At 38.6% G+C, this 25,014-nt stretch overlaps 1 protein-coding gene across 1 annotated transcript in view; it reads right to left on the bottom strand.

The window, feature by feature from the left end:
* Positions 1 to 24,710, bottom strand: part of LOC131251626 (sodium/hydrogen exchanger 8-like) — a 177,469-nt gene extending 152,759 nt beyond the window's left edge. Inside the window, exons 1-9 of the mRNA XM_058252463.1 lie at positions 24,458 to 24,710; positions 19,310 to 19,360; positions 19,076 to 19,167; positions 7,425 to 7,502; positions 7,191 to 7,348; positions 6,898 to 6,999; positions 6,701 to 6,818; positions 4,217 to 4,269; positions 4,072 to 4,137 (exon numbers count right to left, since the gene is read on the bottom strand). Of these exons, the coding sequence (XP_058108446.1) occupies positions 4,072 to 4,137; positions 4,217 to 4,269; positions 6,701 to 6,818; positions 6,898 to 6,999; positions 7,191 to 7,348; positions 7,425 to 7,502; positions 19,076 to 19,167; positions 19,310 to 19,360; positions 24,458 to 24,644 (905 nt within the window). The 5' untranslated portion in view covers positions 24,645 to 24,710. The remainder of the gene's footprint in view (positions 1 to 4,071; positions 4,138 to 4,216; positions 4,270 to 6,700; positions 6,819 to 6,897; positions 7,000 to 7,190; positions 7,349 to 7,424; positions 7,503 to 19,075; positions 19,168 to 19,309; positions 19,361 to 24,457) is intronic.
* Positions 24,711 to 25,014: the final 304 nt, after the last annotated feature.

The following is a 25,014-nucleotide window of genomic DNA, read 5'->3' as shown; positions in this document are numbered from 1 at the left end:
CCTCGCCATGCGTCTCTGCTACGCTTTTGAAGCGATCGAGGAAATGAAGGGCAACCACGACGGCACTGCCACTTGGCGTAATCGCATCTCTCTGGCGAGAAACGAGAGATCGTCCGATCTTGATGCCGTCCTCGGGAAGACAAGGAGTTCTCAACGCCACGCGTCGGCCGAAGAGGTCTTTCTCTGACAGAGTCATTTACTGCAGCAGAAACGGTGCTCTCCGGGAGTACTGAATCGGTGCTCTCTCACACTGCTCCGACCGCCACTGTCGTCGCCAGAGAGAGAAACTTCTCTTGAACGCCATAGATCCCCCCATCTAGGTGAAGGAGAGAGCTTATCTTCCTTTTGAACAGGTAGACAGATCTCCTTGTTGTCTATCAGAACCTGAATGTGGGTCGGTAACTGATCGCCATTTTTCCTTTGCACCCACAACCTGGCGACCGTCATCTCCTCTTCGATCTTGGTTTTGGGATCCAGTTCAACCAGTGTACCTAGAAGCTTCACGGCTGCAATGAAGAACTCATCGTACCAAAATTCGAGAGGGATCCCCCAGATGAGGATCTAAATCTCCTTGAAACCGAACATAGAAAATTCCTCCTAGCTTTGGACTGAAAAAACTAGCCCATCCTTATGCAAAACCCCTACCATGACGAGGATATCTAGATTCAAACCGGGGCTGAGCATAACCCATAGCTCGTTATATCCTATCGGTTTGATAAAGTACTGAGAAACTTGAATTCTATTAGCGTCATCGATCCATTCCCTGACTTGAGGGATCGTTGCTCCTTCTTTCGTTATAATCACTACAGAGTCTCGCAATTCTTGTTTTGATAGTTTTATATGCTCTTTACTGATGCGCAGCGAGTACGATTTCTTCAGTTGTACGATTTCTTTAGCTGGTTGGGGATTAAGTCTTCCTTCCTGGCCTCTTCCTTGTTTGGTTTTTGCATCTGATCTTTATTCTGTAATGGGTTAGATGAAGCTTCACGATCCATTAGGGCTTCTTTATATGAAAGACCGGAAGCTAAGATGTGAGGACTGCTTTGAAGTTTTGAGACTTGTTTTGGTATTTTTTTGTGTTTTGGATGGTGTGAAACGTTTCTGATATTAACCCTATCTGGACCAAACCGTGCTCGCTGCACCAGCAGAGGTATTCCCCCAAAGCCTTGGCCATGGAGCATAAACACCGCTCTGGACAGTTCTTCCTCGGAGCTCATCCTAACGAGCGCAAACCCCCTATACTGGCCGGAACCTGCCTCTCTTAGCATAACAACATCCATGACTGCACCCGCCCTACCGAAAACCCTAGCAATGTTAATCGGAAGCCATCCCTTTGGGTATCCTTTAATGAAAACAGTTGGGTAGGAAGACACCTTCCTGTCTTTCCTTGTAGGGGGAAAGTGTTTCCTTGATTTTCGATTAACCTCCGTCCATTCATCTACTATTTCCGGCTGTTGTGCTTGGTTTGAACCGGAATATCTCTCCCCGCTAACTTCCTGTCCCTTGCGTTGTCCTTCCTCTAGCCGTTGAGTCGATCGTCTACGGTCTCCGTCGACCTACAGGCCATTGTCGTCGTCGTCGATCGTCAAGTCAAGTCGAGTTGAGTTGAGTTGAGCATCGGGTTTTTGAACAATGATCTGGTCTGACAGCCAGTCCAATCCTGGTTTTAAAACACAGGTGTAGAAGATACAGAACTCATTCTCAACAGTCACAACAATTTAGTTACTATTGGATTATGTTCTAAGACCCTCATAGTGGAATTCTCATCACCATCATCATCTAAGCCTATAGTTTAATTCTCGTCATCATCTAAGCCTATAGTTTAATTCTCATCATTATCATCATATAAGCCTTATCCCAACTAATTGGGGTCGGCTCCATAAAGTCTTAGGAATTTCATCCAAAGCTCGTATGTAATTCCTAAGACTTTATGGAGGATTAATTTATGCCTTATTTAGTCTATTACAAGCAATTAGTATACACCTGTCATATTGTGAGCGGTATTTTTGGGTTTTTTGCTCTCTTTTTGGGCTTTTTCCTTATCTTTTTCCCATCTATTTTTCTCTCCCTTTTCTATCTCCTTTAACTCTTACATAATTCTACAAAGACTATTCTAGTACCTTCATAACTGTTTGATGGCAGACCATTGATATTGTATATGTGTGTGCCCTAAAAAGCCCATGCATAAATGTCGATGAACCTTGTTTATTCATTATCATTTAGTTGAAAAGAACATGCTTTTTATTTTCTCCATTATTAATTGTGTGTGGAACTTATGCATTAAATATGTTAGCATGTCATAGGGGTTCCTTAAGGAATCTCTTTGGTGCATCCTTGGGGAAAGAATGAAGTGGATACAATAGCAATTATGGCTAGGGAGAGTCACGGGACCCTGATTCTCAAGTACCTTAAATTTCATAACCACTTCATCGAGTTTGAGCAACTCAAGATTAGTTTCGTGGTTATCCCGTGCGACGAGGAACCAACAACAAGTTGGGATGGAAAAATCTCCACCATTAGGCATCTTGTTGCATGTGCCTTTCACCACATGGAAGTGTGAATGATAACTTATTTACGAGTACTTGTGTTGGGCTTGATTGGACAATCGCATTGGAGGATCGCAGGATCGCATCAGGTCTCAAATTAGATTAACTTGATTATGTTCTGGCTTTGACTAATCCTTTGACCTGAGGTCATGGAAGGACTTCATGGTCTCCTAGTGTAACGGACCTTGATACGCATTTTAAGGTTACATTAGTGAGCGTCATGTGAGTGTTTTTTGGTAAGCAAATTAGATGTAGTTGAAGCCTTACAGAAACCAACAAGGGATCAACTAGTCTTCCTTGGACTCAATTACAAATAGATCTTAGCGATTGGACAGAAGTGTTTTATAGCTGGCCAGCACTTGTTTTCAAAATATTTATCGAATGTTTTCAATTGATAGATCTTTTGTTTTCACCATATAAGTGTTTTGATCAAACTTGATGGATATTCGACGATTGGATCTTTTAGTGGTCCACCTCTTATGCTTCAATGAGATTTTAGGCCAAGGATGAACACCACAGATGGTGGAAGGATTTGGGTCAATTTGGGTACACAAATAGGCACGATCACAGATTTCTGATGTAGGGCATACCAAGTTTTTAGGACGATGACCACCATATGATGATATTCCTTGTAAATCCTAAACTCCATATATATAGATTCTATCCCCAATAGATTGTTTGATCCCACTGTTTAAGTGTTTTGATCAAACTTCATGAATATCCAATGGTTGAAACTTTTAGAGGTCCACCTCTGGTCCTTTAATGGGATTTTGGGCCAAGGATCGACATCGCTAATAGTGGAAGAATTTGGGTCAATTTGGGAACACAAACACGCAAGATCACAGGCTTTTGACGACGGAGGTCATACCAAATTCCTTAGAGATGAGGACCACGATATGGTATAACATGCCAAAAAAAAAAACTCACACGAGTGGTCCACCACCCTATGAACAGCTCTCATCCTCTCTCACATCCATAGCCCTATGGTGTGGAATGAGAGAAGGCTTTCAAGGCATCCCTTCACTAGAAATAGATAAAGGAGAGACCTAAGTAGGAGGAATAGAATCGAACTCCACACGATCAAGAGGACACAATCATAGGTATAATCTTGATCATCGGTCTGCATCCTTAGGAAATTTAATTTCATCTGGATGAGAAGTAGATCCTTACGTGATTAAATTTGGTTTTGAAATGTTTTACGCTTTCGTCTTTTGAAAAACACCAAGAGATAGAAGGACTAGGATTGTTTAGTTGGGTGTTTCCACTAGGGCAAGGACTGTTTTCTCACCAAAGGCTCGTGCGGAAGCTCTCTCATGAGAGGTTTTCGTCTTCTTGGTCATATAAATCCTGTTATAATGTCTCCGCCATGGACCCTCTGAGAACTCAAGGCACACTCCTTATATTAAAAGGGGAGATGAAAGAATATTATGTTTCAAGAAAAATATCTTCTACCTCACTTGAACATTGGACAAACAGGCTACCTTCTTAAGATACCTCAACCATATTGAGAGTGTAACATACATACCAGAAATGATGCAAACTTGATTGGCTGTCACCCTTGAAAGCTGTTTTAGAGACCGCTGCATAAAACCTGTCCATAAAGTGTATTATCGCGACATTGTGTACATCCAGTAAATGTTGGAAATTACACAAGACCAGTTTTAACTTACATCCCTAGAGTCATTACTGTCAAGACACCTGAAACATCAGCCCCATCTTGGGCCTAGCAGAAAAACACGGTAGACATTTTACGAAGTGGTGAAGATTAAAAAATTAAAAATTAAAAAAATTGAATTGTAAAATAGGTGCACCTTTGCATCAAATCCATCATATTTTACTATTCTTTTTTCATTGATATGGTATTTGGCATGAAAGCAATTGAAAAGAAAGAAAATTATACATTCTGCGGAACAACACAACAATGTGCTGCCTATTTTTTTTTTATAACGAAATCACAGAAACTAACATAAAAGCATCACATGAGACAATTTAGAAACCTGTAGCCAAAACCCAAAAGCTGAAATTTATAGGAGTTGGCCTATGTATAAAACTTGGAATTCAGGTGCACTTGGAGAATATATGATCTTCATGTAGGAATAGATTCAAAAGTAGGAAGTAACCTAACATAGAAAACCAATTAACTGCAGCCTAGTAAAAACAGATGGACTGATAATTCAAGAAAGAGAATAATGATTCAGAATGAAAAAGGTCTTGTGCAAATTATTCAAGAATAGTTTGTCCTCAGTGTTGTCAATTTTTTAAATTGCTTATGTTAGCTAGCTGAAACCTGAATGAAATGCATATGCATTTGAACAAGAGATCTTAATAAATGGGAGGAATATATATATATATATATGAGTAGACAATTGGAGATCTGCTAACAATGTAATCTTTTTCTTGGAAAATTTTATATTTTCTCATCATCATCATCATCTAAGCCTTATCCCAAATAATTGGGGTCAGCTACGTGAATCATGTTTCACCATTGCATTCTATCAAGGGCCATAACAAAGTTTTATACTTTCTAACCATTGTTCAGAGTATCCCAATATTATCCATATCTCCAACTCGACAACACTAATAACACTGGTAGCCACACCGATAACACTGGTAGTATAAAAAATTCCACGTATCTGCGATATATCGCTAAGTATCGCCAATGTTTTCAATTGTGTAAAATTCCAAGTGTCTCTTGTATCATCAATGTATCAATATTGCCAACATATCACCAATATTTTTTACTATGTAAATTCTAAGTGTCGCCTGTATCACCAATGTATCAGTGATATGCCGATAATATCGCCAAAAAACTGTTTATTAAAAAAATCATTTGAATTTTTTTTATGGGCACATGGTTGTATGATGAAATGTATGCTTGTGTGTGTATATGAATGCATGGATGGATGCATGGATAGATGGATGGATGTATGCATGGATGGATGGTTGGTTGATTGGATGGATGGATAGTTCATGCATGTGTGTTTGTTTGTACATGTGTATGCATGGATGGATGGATGGATGGATAGATCCACCATTTTCCCCATGTTTCCCATATGTTTCCCCGAGTCAATGATTCATGCTTTTAGGAACCATTAAAGGAAAACATATTATTTGATTCCTAAATATGAAGGTATGTGTCTTTTTCACTATTATTTTATTCTTAAATATGCAAATATGTGTATTTTAGCATCTCTTGAAGTTTCGTTGAAAATTCCAACATTTTCCTCATATTTCTTGAATGCTGCCCCGCATTTTCAAGAATTGACAATATTATTGGCGATAACGATATTGTTTCCGTATCCCCAGCTAGCGAAACTTGTAGTGATATTAATACTTAGGACACTATTTTTAACATAGAAAAATTATACAAGCATCTGAATGAGCATCATCCAAAAAACAAATATCATCAAATTTTTTATATGTTTAAACTTTCCATCTCATTAATGAACATGAAGTATCGTCATGCACAAAATCATCCAATACATGGTTCAAAATCTTTAGATTAAATCCAACCATATTTTCCTTTTCCCTTTGCAAAAGAGGCAATTTGATATTTTCCAAACCCATCCACTAAATGGGACTAGTATTTTAATCTCGGAGACAAAGGGAAATAATGAAATAAAATAAAAACTCATATAAAGGGTGGGAAATGGCACTATTAATCAAGTTTATTATCAATGTTTTCACCAAGAATCATGATTGGTTCAGATGGAAAGGTGTACCGTATTAACAAATAAATTTTCCAAAATTTATTCTTTTATTTATTTATTTATTTATTTATTTGACATGGCAGTGGTACATATGCTCACATAAATTCACCACCTTACTTTTGCCCTTCTAAAAGGATAAAAAAGAAAAGAAGCAAATTTTACTAAACGATATTTTATTAAACATCTGAATCCAAATTCTAGTGTTTTGACAATCGTCTAATCATATTAGAAAAACAGCAGACTATCATGGCAACGTCATACCACCCTACCATCAATCCAACACTTCGCAGTGTAATTACAATCCCCATGGTCATCATCAAATCTTCCTCTTCAAATTCTCATTAGTTAATTAGAATCCATTTTCTTTTCTTCTTTTTTATCAGCAATATTAAAATCATTGTACACAGTAAACTTTGAAATCAGACAGTTCACATAGGACCTTACAGTGAAGTAAGCAATGTAGCTCACAGCAAGTGTCAATGCAATCTCGATCACTGTGTCATTGAAAATAAACCCCAGCCACAAAACAGATGCTATTCCAAAAGCAAGGCCAACAGCTACACTGGACCAAGGAAAGAGTCTTATAAGCAACTTCATACTTTACTCTCCTGCATTTCATTCAAAATGGCAGTGGTACATACGCTCCAAGTGAAACTTTTGATAGAAATTTGATTATGTAGCCCATGCTAAAACTCTGGCCAAGTACCATCTTGTAGAACATCTGATATACCACAATAGCTAGCCTGAAACACAATTTTTCACCGCAAGCTAAATGTTAATCATTGTGAGAAAATCAAGAGTTCATCTTTTTCAAAGAAACTAAGATATTTGAGATACCACCCAATCTCATATTGCCTGCCCAGGAAGGGCAGAACTACTTGTAGTATTCTGCAGGAAAGAAATTAGTTGAAGAAATAAGGAAACAACTGAGTACCCATCATTCATGAGGGATTCTCCTTCGATTATGGTACTCAATTTTTTGCTTGCACCAAGCTCTTTCAACAAAGTCACAACAGCAACTGGGTCAGTAGCACTGAGAAGCCCTCCAAGCAATAATGATGTCTTCCAGTTCCAGTTATATGGAAAAGCAACCTGTAGCACATGTATAACAAGGAATGTTATGAGAAGGAATGGTAATTTCATTTTGAACAATATGTTAGGCACATACCTTCACAGCGATTCCTAGGCAGAAGGTCGATATTAGAACTCCAGGACCAGCAAGTAGCAGCATCTGTACCATGCACCTCTATGCAAATTTAAAAAAAGTAATTAATTTCCTTATAATAAGAAATATACTTAAATGAACTGCTAACTGCATGGGTTTTTTTTTCCTGGATGACAAGTTCATTAAGATGTCCAGAGGCAGTAAACAGAGAGCAACCTTAACAATGGAGTCAACCTCACAAGGTTCAAAAGATAGACTTGGAATCAGACCGAAGAGTAATAAGGAGTCATTCAGTCAGCATCAGTGTCTCAACCAAGGTATTCAAAATCGGCCACATAACGGCCGTTACGTAACGGTAACGGTCATAACCGTTATGCGTTACGGGGTCCGAACCTGATGGGCAATGAGTCTATCCTATCTCAATATAGCAAGTGGAAACTTGGCGAGAGCCTCAGGTTCCATATGTGCTAGGGCCCCGTTGCAGAAAAACAGGTCGCAACAGCCCCGTAACGGTCCCGTAATGGTCCTGTAACAATAGTTTTCAAAAAACCAAAAAGGGCCGTAATGGCCAATATGGAGGGCATAACGGCCGTTACGGCCCATATCATAGCGGTAATGGCAGTGGCCGTTACGGCCACCATTACCGTTTTAGAACACCTTGGTCTCAACCCAGACTTGGCCTTGTCAGGAACATCCAATCTCAGCTTTCCATCCTAATTGGCTTAACAACTCAACTGTGTACATCACGTCAATACCTGAAGGTTTCAAGATCCAGTCCTCAAATGTGTTGGTGCTAAGTGCTAACCTTGAACTAGTGATTTATCATGGACTCTCAGATCAAGGTTGCGGAAAGTTTTGAGCCATGAATTGCTAAGTCAACCCAAATTTTAAACTTTAGTGGGAAGATATTGTGATATTAATTGCAGTGAATATATTATCATAAAGACTAAAAATTCAAATTATATTTTTGATACTAAAATAAACATATTATAGAGTATATCAATCGATTTGACCAACTTGGCTCGAATAAAGGATTAGATTTAGTCTTATCCAAAGATTCATTTGAGATCATTACCTTACCGAGTAAAAATCAACAACTCAAACACGACTTGACCATGTTACCAAACAAAACTCTCATCCTAAAGGAACAACCCAGATGGTATGACTTAACCTAGGGACAACTTGATTGACCAGCTCATCCAAATTATCACTTCTCTGCAAACACGACAAGAAACAAAGGAACACAATTATGAAGAATATGTGGTGCAATCCGGTTATCGAGTCAATAAGATCTCGATACCCAAATTGCAAAGAAATTAAAATATATATACTCACAAGAACAATGAAGTAGAAAGGGAGAGAACTTTTATTGATATCAACATTTTCTCTTACAAAACTAAAAGAAAAACCACACTTAGAAAAATAATTGAAATGAGTAACTCCTACACCACCGCCACCCTTTTATAGATCCTAAAGGAATCATTGATTAAAATCCATACAACTAAGAGAATCAATCACAATTTATTATAAGTTAATCTAATCTTTCTTCATATGGTAAAAGCCTTATGAAAAATAAATATGGAAAGCAATCAAATCTCTAAATTCAACTCATATCTTCAATCATATCAATTACACCCTTATCACATCTTTAAATCAGTCCCATATATCTCCCAAAAATAGTAAATAATAATTCCAAATCTGTAAATAATCAGCACATGTTGGGCTCTATGGTGAACTATGGTCCTATGTTTTGTCGGACCCTGCAGTGGGCCTAGATGGGCTTACGTGGGTTGGGCCCTACAATGCGCCTAGATGGGCCTATGCAGGCCGTGGGCCTCCATCAATATGAGATTTCTCCTTACATGTCAAGAAAAAAGAAAAGGTTCATGAATGATGATGTCCTACCTTATGTTACTATTGACCAGTGTTTTAGAAAGCGCGTAGAGTATAGTGTAACATTTGGCCATTTATGGCGTGTAGCGTAAGCTACATAGCATATAGCGTAAGCTACATGATACTTGATATTTGTAATTAAAATAATAGAAAAATATGATAAATTTTATAAAATGCATAATTCCTATGAGTTTTTTACTGCAAATCCGGATCGTCAACCACATATTTGCATGCAAAATCTCCCCATCTCTTTGCCTTCAGACATCTCTAAGTGTGACTTCTTTTTTTTCTTTATTTATTGAAACTGAAACATCACAAATTCACAATATGGACCACAATTTGGATGGTTTGGATTGATCTAAGTGCTCTATCCACGATATAGACCACAATTTAGATGGTTCAAATTGATCTAATGTAGTGCCACATGTGATGGGGACGAGTCACCACCATTTTAAAATAGGTGTTGAACTAGCATAGAAGAAAAATTAAATAAGAAAGAAGGAGATTTTAGGTAACAAACGCTACCTACACTATGCTATATGTAGTGTAAGCTATATGTTTTGTAGCTTACGCTATGTACCCCGTAGCTTACACTACCAGGGATCTATGCTACTACCTGCATACGCTACATAGCGCACGCTACGTGCTACAAGACGAGCTCTACCGAAAACACTTCTATTGACACTGGAAAATCACCTTTTCCATTTTGCGCAAAACCTAAAGGATAGTGCAAGCGACCCCACACACACAACCAAGAGTTTACGTGAGATTGTTGTTTTGTATGGAAAAATGTATGGTCCATTGTCACCTTTCCCCCCCAAGGATTTTCCTCATTTTAATCACGCGTAGGATACCAAGCTTTTTGGGACACACTCCTATGGGTAAATCGAATGGTTCCAAAATCTCTGACAACCATAGCGCCTACTTAAGAGTGTCCCTAAGGCTCTGCACCCACTCAAGAGTGTCCTTAAGGATCCTGCCCATGTCACCGAATGGCAAGTGTTAACATGCAATTTGATGGATTCTTTTCGTCATCTTTGGTATATGAGACCCTTAACAATGTAAGAATGATCATGCTTGTGTATACCACATAACTACATGGCTATCTGAAGTTGATGCCTCCCAATATACATGATATGCATCATTTGCTAGCATCCCCTCACTCAACTGGCAATCTGAGATGCCTATTCACTGAAGGCTGGCGCTAGTACCTCAACCTAATCAATGATTTGGACACTCTAAAGATGAAGGACCATAGATTAGGACTTCTATGCATCATTTGCATCAATTACTCTACACCACGTAATAAATTAGTTTTCTATGGCTTTTATCTTTTAATAAAGGGTTTTTCCCCAAGAAGTGTAATTAAGAACCTATGTTGGACCACAGCCTGGAATGTATTCTTTTCCTAGATCAATGAAAGCCTCTCGACAGGGCATATTTGGGCACATATCCTTATAGTGGAATTAATCATATTAAACCCTATCATAAATTAGACAATTCATAATGGTCATAACAATGGCGACTATTAGGTGATACGAGGCTGTAACACCAATTTGGGAAAAAAAAAAATATGGCTCATAACTAAATGGGCCAATAATGGCTATTATAGGCCCATAAAGGGCCGATACCAATGTTGTCATGTGCACACTCAAGTGGAAATCACATATGCGACAGTGGCATATGAGATTTCTGCACATATGCGAGAATATGCGATGTATGCGAAAATATGCGATCGCATGTTCGCCAACGGTCGGAAATCTGACCGTTGGGATTTTTTTAATCTGTATTTTTAGTCTTTTTTCTACTCTCTTACACTCTCATTCTCTCTTACATAATTCCAAGGCCCAAGCTCTATCAATATTTCTTTCAAGTTTGAAGTTTCACTCAAGAGGACAAGGATTCAAAAATCAAGATTCAAGAATCAAAAAAGTAAAGCAAGCAAGATTCAAGATTACATCAAAATTGAACTCTCTTTCTAGTTTCTTCCAAGTTCCAAATATCATTATCATATTCACACACCTACCACTCTCTCTTTCTATCTCTCTTTCTTTACATTCGAGAGTCAAGAGACTCAACTTACAAGTTGCAAGTTAGTTTGTTATAGTTTGAGTTTCTTCCATATTCTAAGTTCTAACATTTTTTTTAGTTTGTTACTAACAACACAACTTACAAGTTATAAGTTACAAGTTTGTCAAGTTACATGTTATTACAAGTGACAACTTACAAGAGTATAATACAACTCAAGACTCAAGACTCAAGTCAAAAGTGGAGACAAGTGAAGAATTTGAGTTTTTGTAATTGTGTGTAAATCTCTCTCCCCCCTCTTTTACTACAAGTGCAAGTGTGTAACTCTCTCTCTCTTTCTCCTTTTCTTTTCCATCTCCCTTTCTACTACTAGTGTAAGGGTAAGTGTAACTCTCTCTCTCTCTCTCTCTCTCTCTCTCTCTCTCTCTCTCTCTCTCTCTCTCTCTCTCTCTCTCTCATCTCTTTAGTCTTTACTTTACTTTGGTTTTTACTTTTTAGTACTAGTTTACAACTTATAATCAATACACACACCAACATCATGTCTTCTTCCCAATCTTCCTCTTTGAAACCAAGTCAAATGACCCGAGTTGGAAGTATGGGCACTATTGTAGTGTTTCGGATAAGACTCACATAGTATGTGAGTTATGTGGGTATGTGGGTTCCGGTGGCATTGCGCAGCACAAGCAACACCTTGCACATTTAACAGGGTCAAATACAAAAGCATGCGACAAAATTACTCTAGAAATCCAAAGGGAGATCATTGAGTATATGGATAAACAATCAAGAAAGAGATGCGATGGTGCCCTAGGTCACGAGGAATATATAAAACAAGACGCATATGAAGATATAAACGTAGTTAATGTATATGAAGCTAGTCTCACTCCCCCTACTTCGACTGGCCGGTCTAAACCACAACCAACCAATAGTCTCGAAAAGATCCCAAGGGCATGGGCCCATGGATAGATAGTGTAGACCACACCCCGAGGATGTGGTCGACCAAAGGGGTCGGGGCAAAGGGCCAGCTCAAACAACTTTTGAAAACCAATATAAACAAAAGGATAGGAAAACCAGTGTTCAACATATTGCTAACTGGTTTTACCAAACCAGCATTTGCTTTCAACACCGTTTAATCGAGAAGCTTCAAAGTTATGGTTAAGGTTATAGGTCAATTTGGACATGGGCTTAAACCTCCTTCATATCATGAAATGAGGGAGACATACTTGAAAATTGAAGTTGATTATACACGATCCTTTATAACTGAATATAAGAAATTGTGGAAAACATATAGGTGTTCATTCATGGCCGATGGATGGATTGATAGATCCGGTCTATCTCTCATTAACTTTCTGGTAAATTGTCCAGCTGGGACAATGTTCTTAAAGTTCGTGGATGCATCGGGTCATTCACATACTGGAGAATACTTGTTTAGCTTACTAGATAATGCAGTTGGGGAAATAGGTGAATACGTTATACAAGTAATTACAAACAACATAGCCTCATGTATAATGGCCGGTCGTCTTCTTATGGAGAAGAGTCGTTCATTTTAGAACCCCTGTGCGGCCCATTGTGTTGATCTTATGTTAGGTTATTTATAAATGTGATTGCAAGGGCTAGAAGAATCACGATCTTTATATACAAACTCGTCCTTCTTCTCAGTCGAATGAGAAAACACATTGGGGGTAAGTTGCTCGTCCAGCAGTCACCCATTTCGCTACAGTTTTTTTAACACTAACAAAGATTACATGCAAAAAAATCAGAACTTAAAAACTTTGTAGTGTCGGCCGATTTTACAAGTTGGTCTTGGTCAAAGAAGGCCGAAGGGAAACAGCCAAACAGGTTCAACAAACAATCTTTTCGCAAAGTTTTTGGACACAAATGGTAAAGGCGCTAAAAGCATCTGAGCCCTTAGTCATTGTGTTGTGATTGGTGGACGGAGATGAGAAGCTTACAATGGGTTACATATATGATGCAATGGAGATGGCAAGAAATAAGCTCATGGACCATTTTAACTATACAGACCGTGATTACAAGCTAATTATAGATGTTATAGATAGAAGATGGGGGAGTCAAATGTCATCTCCATTGTATTCGGTTGCTTACATCCTTAACACAACCTATTTATTCACTTCTTCTGATCCAGTAGAAGCACTTATTATGCATATGCTTGGATTTACTGTTGTGTTGGAAAGAATAATTTCAGATAGAGAAGAACAGGACAATATCTCAACTTTACTGGACTTTTATACAAAGAATGGGGGCATATTCTCAAGGGATATCGTCATCAAGCATCGGACAATGAAATTACCCAGTAAGTACTATGAATGTCAGTCTTACAGATAGTTTATTTACAACATAATCTACATAGTGACTCTAACCTACTTAAACTATTTTTCTCAGCTGATTGGTAGGCTACCTATGGAGTGGACCCAAACAGGAAGGATCCAATCCTAAAAAAACTGGCTATGAGGATTCTTGGACTCACGCGTTCTACCAGTGGTTGCGAGCGCAACTGGAGCACGTTCAAGGCGGTAAGTTTAGTAATTGTAAACTTCATTTTTTTAGTGTAAGGCATAAGCTAGATTAATTACCTAAATAGATAATAACAAATGTGCTTTCTTTTATGCAAATTCACACCAAGAAAAGGAATCGCCTTAAGCAAAAAAAACTCAATGACTTGGTTTTCGTCCAATACAATCAAAAATTGCGAGAACGATTCCAAACTAGGAAAGGAAAGTCTGGTTTCTTTGACCCTATCTGCTTAGATGAGTTGGATGCAGATAACGAGTGGCTCGTAGAGACGGACCCGGTATTTACTAGAGAGGACCTGACATGAGCGCAAGTTGAAGATGTTGCATGCGAATCAGCACCTGGAGAAGATACCACTCGAAGGCGAAGGATGGGGGAGAGCCGGGGGGGCGAGTAGTAGCAGTCAAACCGTTGAATAAATTAAGGAGATAGAAGGAGGAGATGATAATTATCAAGATGAAGATCCACCATTGGATGTTGATGAAGTATTAGTACATACAGATGATGAAGAAACAGAAGAAGAATAAGTGTATGTGAAAGAAGGAGACGACTCAGATAATGATGGTGATGATGACGATGGTGGTGGTGATCAAATGCCACAATGGCAAATAGATCAATGTATATAGTAGATGATTATATCAACAATAAATAAATAGCTTCTTCATTTTGTTTACTTACTAAGTGTGTTAATGTTGATTGTTGACTATACTGTTGAATGTTGAATCGTTGATTGATATTTGTTAACTATATTGTCGAATGTTGATGACTTAATATTTAATTCATTGTTTAATTGGTTTTATTTTACTTAAATGTATTGCAAGGGCATATAAAATTATTTATCTATTAACGCAGGAAAGTTCCCACTAATTTCTTATATTTTATTCATTTTTTTCTTATTTTTCTGATTTTTTTAATTTTTTCGAAAAAAATTTTAAAAAAAAATGTATGCGATTGTGCGATCGCATATGCGATTTGACAACATTGGCCGATACAGGCCCATAATGCTCTGATACAAGGCCCATATAGGGCTGATACATTTTTTTTCCTTTATAAAAAAAATCTAATAGTTATAAGGCTATAATGGCCCATATCATAACGGCCATAAGGCTGGTCATCACGGCCACCATTACCATTATTAAATACCTTACTTGTAAATAGTTACCTAATCACTAACCCCCCTACATTCTCCGATTTGAATCCTGCAATGCAGATGATGGGTCGTTTGCGATCTAGATGACTATTTGTACTAATCCACAATTATGGTTCTATACTCCCAATGTACATTAACTTGTAGTCTCAATCTATATCAAAACTAGAGCTGGGCAAAACAGATCCAATCCGGTGGATCCGACCCGATCCTAACCGAACCGACGGCCTGGATCGGTGCGGATCGAGTTAGATATTTCAGATCCGAATGATTTTCATATCGGGATCGGATCGTGGTCAATCCAGACCGATCCGATCCGAAACCCGATCCAAATGGATCCAATCCGATCAGATCCGACCCGATCCGGAGCCTTAGGAGGATTTTAATGGAGGATATCCAATCATTATTGTTTTCCTGTGGTGTGGTCCAACTGAGATTTTTATCCCTCTAATATTTTATATCAAGCCTTAAAATGATCTGTAAAAATGGATGAACGGCATCGATGAAATACATAAATCATGGTGGGGCCCACAGATCACCAAACACGGGGAGTAGCCAATCCGTCAAGCGTCGGTACCACACACCAGCTAGCAGCTACTGCTGTAGCCTAGGAAATAGGATTGTGTACTAAGTTGCTCAGCACGCTTTTATCGTACTGAGTAAACTCAGTTGGGCTTACCATGAATGCATGTGGGTTATCCACGCCGTCCATCCGTTTTTCGAGATCATTTTAGTGGTTGAGTCTAAAATAGAAGTATTCCCGAAGCTCAAGTGGACCAAACTATAAGAAACAATGCGAATAATGACTTCCACCGTTGAAACCTTGCTAGGGCCCACAGTGATTTTTATTTGTCATCCAACCTGTTCATAAGATTACGCAGACATGGATGAAGGTAAAAAACAAATATCAGCTTGATCCAAAACTTCTGTGGGCCCCAAGAAACTTCTGTAGGCCCCAAGAATTTCAATTCATACTATTTCCCGTGGTGAAGTCCACTTGAGATTTGGATATATCTCATTTTTGGAATGAAACCATAAAATTATCTGTTAAAATGGATGGACGGAGTAGATAAAATATGCAAATCATGGTGGACCCCACAGAGTTTACTCAGTACGCTTACGCAATCTGCTTCCGTAGCCTATACTAACTGGCTAGGTACGTGGCGTGCGAAGACGAGACTGACGTTCCTCGAGCTCCAAGTTGTACGAACGGTTCAAAGGAGATCAAAGTTATATGGGCCCCACAGTGATGTATTTATTATATCTACACCGTTCATATATTTTTAGAGATCATTATAGAGCATTATCCAAAAAATGAATAATATCCAAAGATCATCTGGACCACACCACAAATAGCAGCAGAGAATGATTTTCACCGTTAAACATTTCGTGTGGTCCACTTGATAGTTAGATTTGTCTTATTTTTCGTCTCAAGCCTTATGACGAACTCGCCAAATGGATGGATGGTTTCGATATAACACATACCCCATTATCAAACCCATAGAACTTGCTAACGTCGTTACAGCAAGTCACTTGCGTGAAAAGCCCTCACTGCAGTGCATGTCAACACATGTCCGGTAAAAGCATGGATATGGTAACGGATAGTTCTTTCAGAGCCATGTGGGGCCCACCTTGATGTATATGTTTTATCTAAGCCGTTCATCCATTTTGACATATCATTTTAGGCCTTGAGCATAAAAAGGCGGTATATTAAAGGTTGAAGTGGACCACACCACATGAAACAGTTGGATTAAATTCATACGATCTGAATCCCACCGAACCCGATCCGACTCGGTTTCCCTGACCAAGTCGGACTCGGTTCGGGTCAGGCCAACCATGTATCGGATCGGTCCGAGTCAGGTGACCCGGACTCAGTCCCGGATCAGATCGATTTCAGGTCAGGCCATTAAGACTTCGGATCAGGTCGAGTTGGACCCAATCCAAACCGATCCGGACCGATGCCCAGCTCTAATCAAAACATAGAGATTTATATTCTGATTCATGCAACAGCATGCCTACATATATCATTATGCATGTGAGACCTATAATACTTCATATATAATTTACAAAAATCAATTCATATATGAAACTATACCACATATACACAGTGTATGTACTGGAGCAACCAACATGATCCTAGCCCTAGCATAGCACACAATGGAGGAAGTAGTGTACCACATGCCAAAGCAGCCCACAATCAAAGTATAACCTTGTTCCCACCAAACCATCACTGTATGTTATTATACTCCCATATTCATTAAAGGGCATCAATGAGAGCATTGTACACCCCACCAAGGACTCAAATAGTCTTTAACCACAATATGACATCCTTAATAATGGTTGTCACCACGCCCCACCAACCCCAACCCAAATTAAAGTGAAATACAACTCCAAAACTAACAGGAACCAGATTCCCATTGCTCCCACCAATAATAAGCTTTACTAAAGGAGGAAACAAATTTATGACAAGCAGCCTAGTAGCAAAGACTCCACAAAGTCCTTGTGCAAAGAAGCTTTCTAGACTCTGGACCACTTTCATCATAGAGCACCTCATCTAAACACCATTCCTACATGGTGGCATGACACACCCCCAAATACCCAAAAGCCAAAACCTTCCTGCAAATGTAGCTCCTGTTACGTGATAGTTGGGCACATGTTAGACATGTTTGTCTCCGTATCTTTTCATATGTTTTCTTTCAATTATACTCTTAAGCAGCTTACTTCGGAATGAAGCCTTCTTAAGGGTATTGTAGAAATTTTCATTTCATTATGATATAAACTAATAGATCTTCCAGTCCCCATGTACATTTTTCTGGAGCTCAATTCCTTTCTTTTTATTTCTTTCCTTTTTTTGTCAAAAAAAAAAAAACCCTAAAAATCTAGAATAAGAAGGCACAACTTGAGTCCAAGCAATGCATAACAACAGAGTTGTTTCTGGACAGTACACACCTTCAGTCCACGCAGCATGCAGCAAGAGAGTTGGTGCATGTATCTCCTACCATTTAAGGACAGTTGATGTGGAATCCCACAAGCATTTAAAAATCTTTTTTTCTTTTTTCAAAAAGAACATTTGCAGTGTGTTTTAGAATTACCCCAGAGCATTTACGTATGGTGGGAAGTACACATTGTGCATACACAATCTTTCCCCACAAAAATAAATAAATAAATAATAAGATACAATTTCTGGTACATTCTTAAACATGAAGATATCACCCAAAGAAACAACATGAACTAACATCATTATCATCGTCGTCATCTAAGCCTTATCCCATCTAACTGGGGAACATGAGCTCTAACAGCAGAAGGAGAAAAAAATGACCTGTCACAAATGTGATGCAACTAGTCAGCTATTGCTTTTTAAAAAAAAGTCAGCTGTTGGTTCCAGTCACCTTGTACTTCTGACTGTGAGTGAGTTTTCAGCGTGTGAATGCGACTCTGTTGATTTCTGTCTTTCAGTCTTACTACCATTTTAGAGTTTTTTAACATGGCAACAATGGTCATGGAAATACCATGTGCATAAAGTGATCAAGTGCCTATAATCTAAAAGTATTGGACTTTAATGATTAAATGAAATGTGTGGTTTATAACACTTGTGCATCCATCTTAACGAGAACTCCAGTTCAATCAGACATGGGCCAGTGACACTATACCATAAAATGAATAAATCTTTAACACTACTATTTTCTTATTTGGGACAGTGGGCTGCTTAAAAGGCCCATTTCTTGTACTTATCAAAACCAATACAGAACAATACAGACAAAAATAAAAAATAAAAAATTCTAAGCTCATCAGTAGAGAGAATTTAAAAAAAGAATGTAATTGGCGGGCAGTGAAGGCTCATTCAGTAGACAGAGAGCAAGCAGCAAGCAGAGAAGCAAACTTCTTTAGAACTACAAGCCTGAGAACATAAGCCCCATTTGCAATATGATTCCATAGGGACAAAACTAAAGATAAACTTTTTTTCCTCAGTTCTCAGCCTAGATGAATTTAGAATTGAATCCCCTTTTTGACAAGGATGCTTAAGTTTCTCAAATATTAAGAAAAAATTCAGAAGGCAAACCTTAATTTGGTGCACTTCCATGGCAAAGGAGCTCTCAAAAAGAAGCGCAGGAAGAAAAACAGACAATAGAAGGACGGGATTAATATTTGCCCCTGTATATGAACACCATCAAACACCTTAACGTGACACATAGCTCATTCTCAAAATCTACTCATTAAGGTCGAGGGAGGAATCAAGACTTTAGTAGTTGCAGCATAACTCATGTCTGAATACAAGGCATGAACTTGAACTTACAAAGTCGGATGCCAGCTCCCAATTTTCCCAAACCATGATTTGTGCCATATTCTGCAAATGGAAGCATCAACAATTGAAGTTTTGAATGTGAAAATATTGAAGTTTTGAATGTCATTTTCACATGCACTAATTCTTGGTGTGAATTTACTCAGGCCATTGGCCACATAACAATTAGTAGCACTATGAGTGTGTCAAGAACTAGCTGAAACTTCATGAATCAGAATCGCCGGATATAATGTCAGGTAGATGGGCAGAGCAATAAAAATTCTAAAACAATGGCAAAACCTGGTCTTTTCCCCAAACCAAGGGTAAGGTCAGTTGAAATTTAGAAAGAAAAATATAATAAAAGATAACAAATGCAAATAGCAAGAAAAGGTAAAGTTTTGTTTTACATTTTTTGTTCAATAAACAAAATGGATAATATGATCTTTTTTCCATGAAGACATTAAAAGCAAATTAAAAACTAATAACAAGATACAACATATTGGAGAAAATTAGTTAGAAATATATATGAGGTCGGAAAATATACAGAGGAAATATGGGGTCCTGAGTACCAATGCATCAGGATGGGTATAATGTCCCGATGCTCCCAGCTGGTAAAAGTGCGGCCCATCATGGGCAATCTTGATTTAGCTCTGATCAGCCCCAACGCTGACATGCATCAAGCAATCAATGAATAAAATTTCATTTTCAGAGGAAATATAGGGTCCTGAGTACCAATGCATCAGGATGGGTATAATGTCCCTATGCTCCTAGCTGGTAAAAGTGCAGCCCATCATGGGCAGTCTTGATTTAGCTCTGATCAGCCCCAACGTTGACAGGCATCGAGCAATCAATGAAAAAAAATTCATTTTCATGAAGCTTCTGTAAGACAACCTTGGCATGGAAACATCAGTATCACACAATGTATTGGTATTGGTTTCCAAAGTATTGGTGTCACACTATATAGCAAACCTTTGGGATATGGAAATATCATGGGAAACATCAGGAAATATGGCATGCATCACATAATGTATCGCAGTATGAGGGAAACATCGGAGAAACTTTAGGAAAATGATGAAATTTTTAGTGAAACTTCAAGAGAACAGTTTCATGGAAACATCAGGGTGAAATTTTTAGCAGAACTTCAGGAGATGTTAAGAGACAAACGAGCACTCGCTCGCACATGCACCTACCCATGCATGGATGCCTGCATGCACACATTGTTAGACAAAACTATGCTCACCAAATTCATGTCTTGATGTGAAACAACTCAAGTAGAGTTGTAAAACACAACTACAAAGAGAATCCCTGGAAAATTTTGGGCAAAAAAATAAAAATTACCTGATTTTCTCTGATTTATGTTGGGTGAAGCAACATAGGAACAAATAACCAAAAATAAATAAATAAAAACAGTTCTGGAAAACAAATAAGGTGCCATTTGGATGCCTGTACATTTTCAAGTTGTAAACACTTTACAACTGAAAAGAGTTTCAGGTGTAAATTGTTTACATGCTATTCTGTTTGCCTTCTAGGGCCTGTTTGTTTCACCAATTACCACGATAATGTGAAAGGAAAAGTGCAATAATTTTATTTTATTTTTTTGAAGGAGCGAGTTTACTAATAACTCGCTTAGACAATAGTCTTAAGTGAAAAGAATACAGCCCACAATTACAACCTGAGCAAAGAGACAAAATATTACTATCTTTAACTTTCTTAACTCCGGATGCCCATTCTAGCACTTCACTTTTTATCTTCCATACTACCTCCTCCCACGGCCCTGCTTTGTTTTGAAATCACCTTTTTTGCGCTCCCCCTAAATATTCCACCAAATTGCTGGCAAAATCATGAACCAAATGACTTATTCATCCTTTCGTCGGATCCCATCGTGCCACGCCCAAAACATAGCATTTGTAGAATGAGGCATCACCCAATTAGTTTCAAATATTACGAGGAACTTGTTCTACAAAATGACAATGAAGGCATAGGTGAAGGAAATGGGCAATGATAACAACTAACTTCACCTATCTCCCGACAACATCTACATTTGATCGTTGATTCCGTGTTTAGTTTACCAGCAGTAAAATCGTAATGATGACATTTTTTTGATTACTTTAATGTCAAATCATCAACAAAACACACTGATGTTGCTATTTGGATTCGAGATTTTTAGGTTAATGCTATGAAAAAGTATAATGATTACAAATTCCTTTATGTGTCTCCTGAATACATCTGCATTTGACCGACAATTCCCATGTTTGGTTTGGTGGTGGTAAAATTGTAATAATGACATTTTTCCTTTACTTTTTCTTTTTTTCTTTTTCTTTTTTCTTTTCTTTTTTTTTGAAGATTGGAGAAAATATATTAAAAAGGGAGCCAAAGCGACCCAAAAATATATATATAATAATAAGTTTTCCTATACATTAAAAAGTAATTACAAGCAAACGGTTTGTGTTTGTCAACTTGTGAAGTGTTTACAATGCATAAAGTAGGTATTCACATCACATAAAGCTATGGACGGTAAATCCCACCAAAATCCTCAAATCACATGAATAGGCCTTCTTCTATGAGAGCATAAAGGGAACCACATGCCAGAAAAATTGGATGTCCTACACCCATCATAGTGGGCCCCATGTACAATCTAGAAAGTTTTTAATGGTGGAAACCTCATTTCAATTGTCCCCTCCCGTGTGGCCCACCCAATGATCAACCAGCCTATTTTTGGGATCAATAGGAGATTTGTAAGGGATGCACTTGACGGATGGAATGGATGCAATGTAAATATCATGGTGGTCTGGTCCCCACACAGAATGTGTGTACATCAACCAATGTTGTCAAATGGCATAAGCAATCCAATGCAACCTAGGGGACTGTGCGCATATGCAGTCGCATAATCGCATGTGGTCACATTGAACTTTTTTTAATTAAAAAATATATATATTCTAAAAATAAAGGAAATTTGAAGAAAAAAAAAGGATAAGAAATTATGAAAAATATGGATAAATACTTCAAGTGTAGGGAATTATTTTGTATTGTTTTATTACCAATTTCATTAAATTTTGTTATATTTATTACATCTATTAGACTATTAGATTATAACAAGTCAACTAAAGAGTAAGAAATCTAAGATAAAATGAGAGTATTAGAGAGAGAGAGAGAGAGAGAGAGAGAGAGTGTGTGTAAGAAAGTTAAGAGAGATTGAGAGAATGAGCATTAAAAAGGAGAGAGAGTTAAGAGATTTTATATCTGTATTAGTGTAAGAGATAGAGTAAAGAGTAAGAGTGAAATAGAGAAATAGACTGCTTAGAGCCCAACAGCCCAAAAACCGCATATGCCCTATGGCATATGCGATCACATATAACAACACTGATATCAACCACTATGCTCAACTAGGTATGATATCTTTCCAGGTGTAAAGACTTTAACCTGTAATTTGAAATGTAGCTTTTTGCCAAGAAAAAGAAAACGGAGCTTACTTGTAAAAGTAATACCGCTTTTAAACACTTTACAAGCAACTTTAGGCATCCAAACACCATCTACAATCTGTTTGCCTATAAACCCTTTACAACTCATGGGTCTTTTAGATGCCTGTAAAATCCTTAGTTTTAAAGGACTTACAAGTAAAAACTTTACAGGCAGGTGTCTAGATGGCAAAATTTGCCTATAAAGTGTTTACTGGTTGAAAAACACTTTACAAGTAAACTCACTCTTTTCTCTTCCAAGCAAAAAAGCTATGTTATGGATTCCAGGTGAAGTCTTTACTGCTAAAAAGACATTATACATAATAGAACACAATGATTGATACACTCTCATGATGTGTGGGGCCTACCATGATGCATACAAGACATTAGGGGTGTACATTGAGTTGAACCGAGTCGAGCTGGCCTCAGCTCGACTCGGCTCGGCCACTAGCTAACCTCAGCTCGAACTCAGCTTAGCTCGGTCCTCGAGCCTGACTGGCCAGCTCAGCTCGGTTTGGTCAGCAACTCGGGCCAAGTTCGAGCCAAGATTGCCATTGAGGCATTTTCACAAACACTTGGACTGCAACTTCAAAATCCCACTGTTTTACAAACAGAAGCAATGGTTTTATAGGTATTTTATCAAACACCTTCTAAGCAACATAAAAACCACGAAAAAAAAGGGTATTTGTTTCATGTAGATACCTTCCTTGCCACCAGCCACACTTCGTTGAGTCATTTCACCAAACACTTGGTGAGCAACATCAATAGCGAAGTAACCGAGTCACCGAACTAGTTTGATCCGAGTTCGATTCAAGCTGGATTCAATCCGAGTCAAGTCGAGCTGGGGCTAGCTCGAACTCGGCTCAAACTCATTTTCAAGCTCAAAAAATCAGCTCGACTCGGCTCGAACTCAGCTTCGAACTGAGTCGAATCGAGCTTTTTCGAGTCGAGTCGAGCGAGCTAACCGAGCTAGCTCGGTTCGTGTACACCCCTACAAGACATCCAACTTGTCCATTATGTACGTCTCTTGATGCTCACCTATGACCTCAAAAAGAAAGCACAATTGATCATCAGATGGGCCACGGGAGATGGAAGCCAGATTGTCTGTGGGGCCCACTGTGATGGGTTAGGACATCCAATCCATCCAGTGTGTGTGCGTACTTTGATGTTCTCCTAAGCCCTTCTTACGTGTGGCGGGATTTACCACCCCAAGCTCTATATGGTGTGAGTACCTACTTAATACATTGTAAAAACACATAATTTGTTTATCTGCAAACAGATTACCACTCAAGAGCCAACAGAATAGCATGGAAACAGTTTGCACCTGAATTTTCACATGTAAAGTGCTTACAACTTAAAACTTTACATGCATCCAAATGACTCCTAAAGGATCTTACTTACCGGCATCCAAACAAACTCTTTCAAATAAATAAATCAATCAATCAAATGAAAATGAACTCCACCATTTTCCCGAATCAAGCTCAAATTCTACAACACCCTGATCCATAGTTCAACTGGTAGACTGAGGTCTTGGTATCGATCCCTAGTGGGGGTGGCTAACATTGCAGTGTGTACTGACAGTGGGTGTGTACTAACAACCTAACAAAAAAAAAAAAAAAAGCTCAAATTCTACAATTTTCTCGAATCAAACTGGCTAATGAACAGAGACTAAAAGGATGGAAGATAAGGTAACTGAATCGAAGCTAACCAAGAGATCCAAGGGCGACGCCAAGGACAAGCAAGGCGACTGTGTAAGGCACTCTGGTGCCGCTGAGGAGATGCCGCGAGGCAATGCCCAGCACCAGAGAAACTCCAACGAAGATGACGGCATTATCCGGAGAGTTCTCCTCCTGCGGGGCGTTGTAAGGGAGCGGACCTTCTGACACCACCGACATCTGATCCTAAAACCAAAACCCAACCCAAGAAAACTCTACAGCGACGTGAAGTATTTCAAAGAGAATAAAAGCACAGAGAGAGAGAGGGGGGGGGGGGGCGGGGGGGGATGAGGCAAAGGGTGTGTGCTAAAATAAGCCGGAAGTGAGATGCCGCAAGAGAAGGGAATTGGAAATCCGAAATATGGATGCAGTTATTATAACTGGAGGAGGTATTTCACTCTGAAGATTAAAGAGAGGACGAGAATGAAGGGGAACTGGAAGACTGCGTGCGCATTTTTTATTCGTTCCGGTGGATGATTGGATGGAGCTTCAGGTGGGATCCCTCGTCATGGAGCAGTGGGCGCTGCGTGGACAGCAACACAAAAAGTAT

The sequence above is a fragment of the Magnolia sinica genome, chromosome 7 (genome assembly GCF_029962835.1).
Source record: "Magnolia sinica isolate HGM2019 chromosome 7, MsV1, whole genome shotgun sequence".
In the NCBI taxonomy this organism is placed as follows: Eukaryota; Viridiplantae; Streptophyta; class Magnoliopsida; order Magnoliales; family Magnoliaceae; genus Magnolia; species Magnolia sinica.
This window is presented reverse-complemented; position numbering and strand designations above follow the sequence as displayed.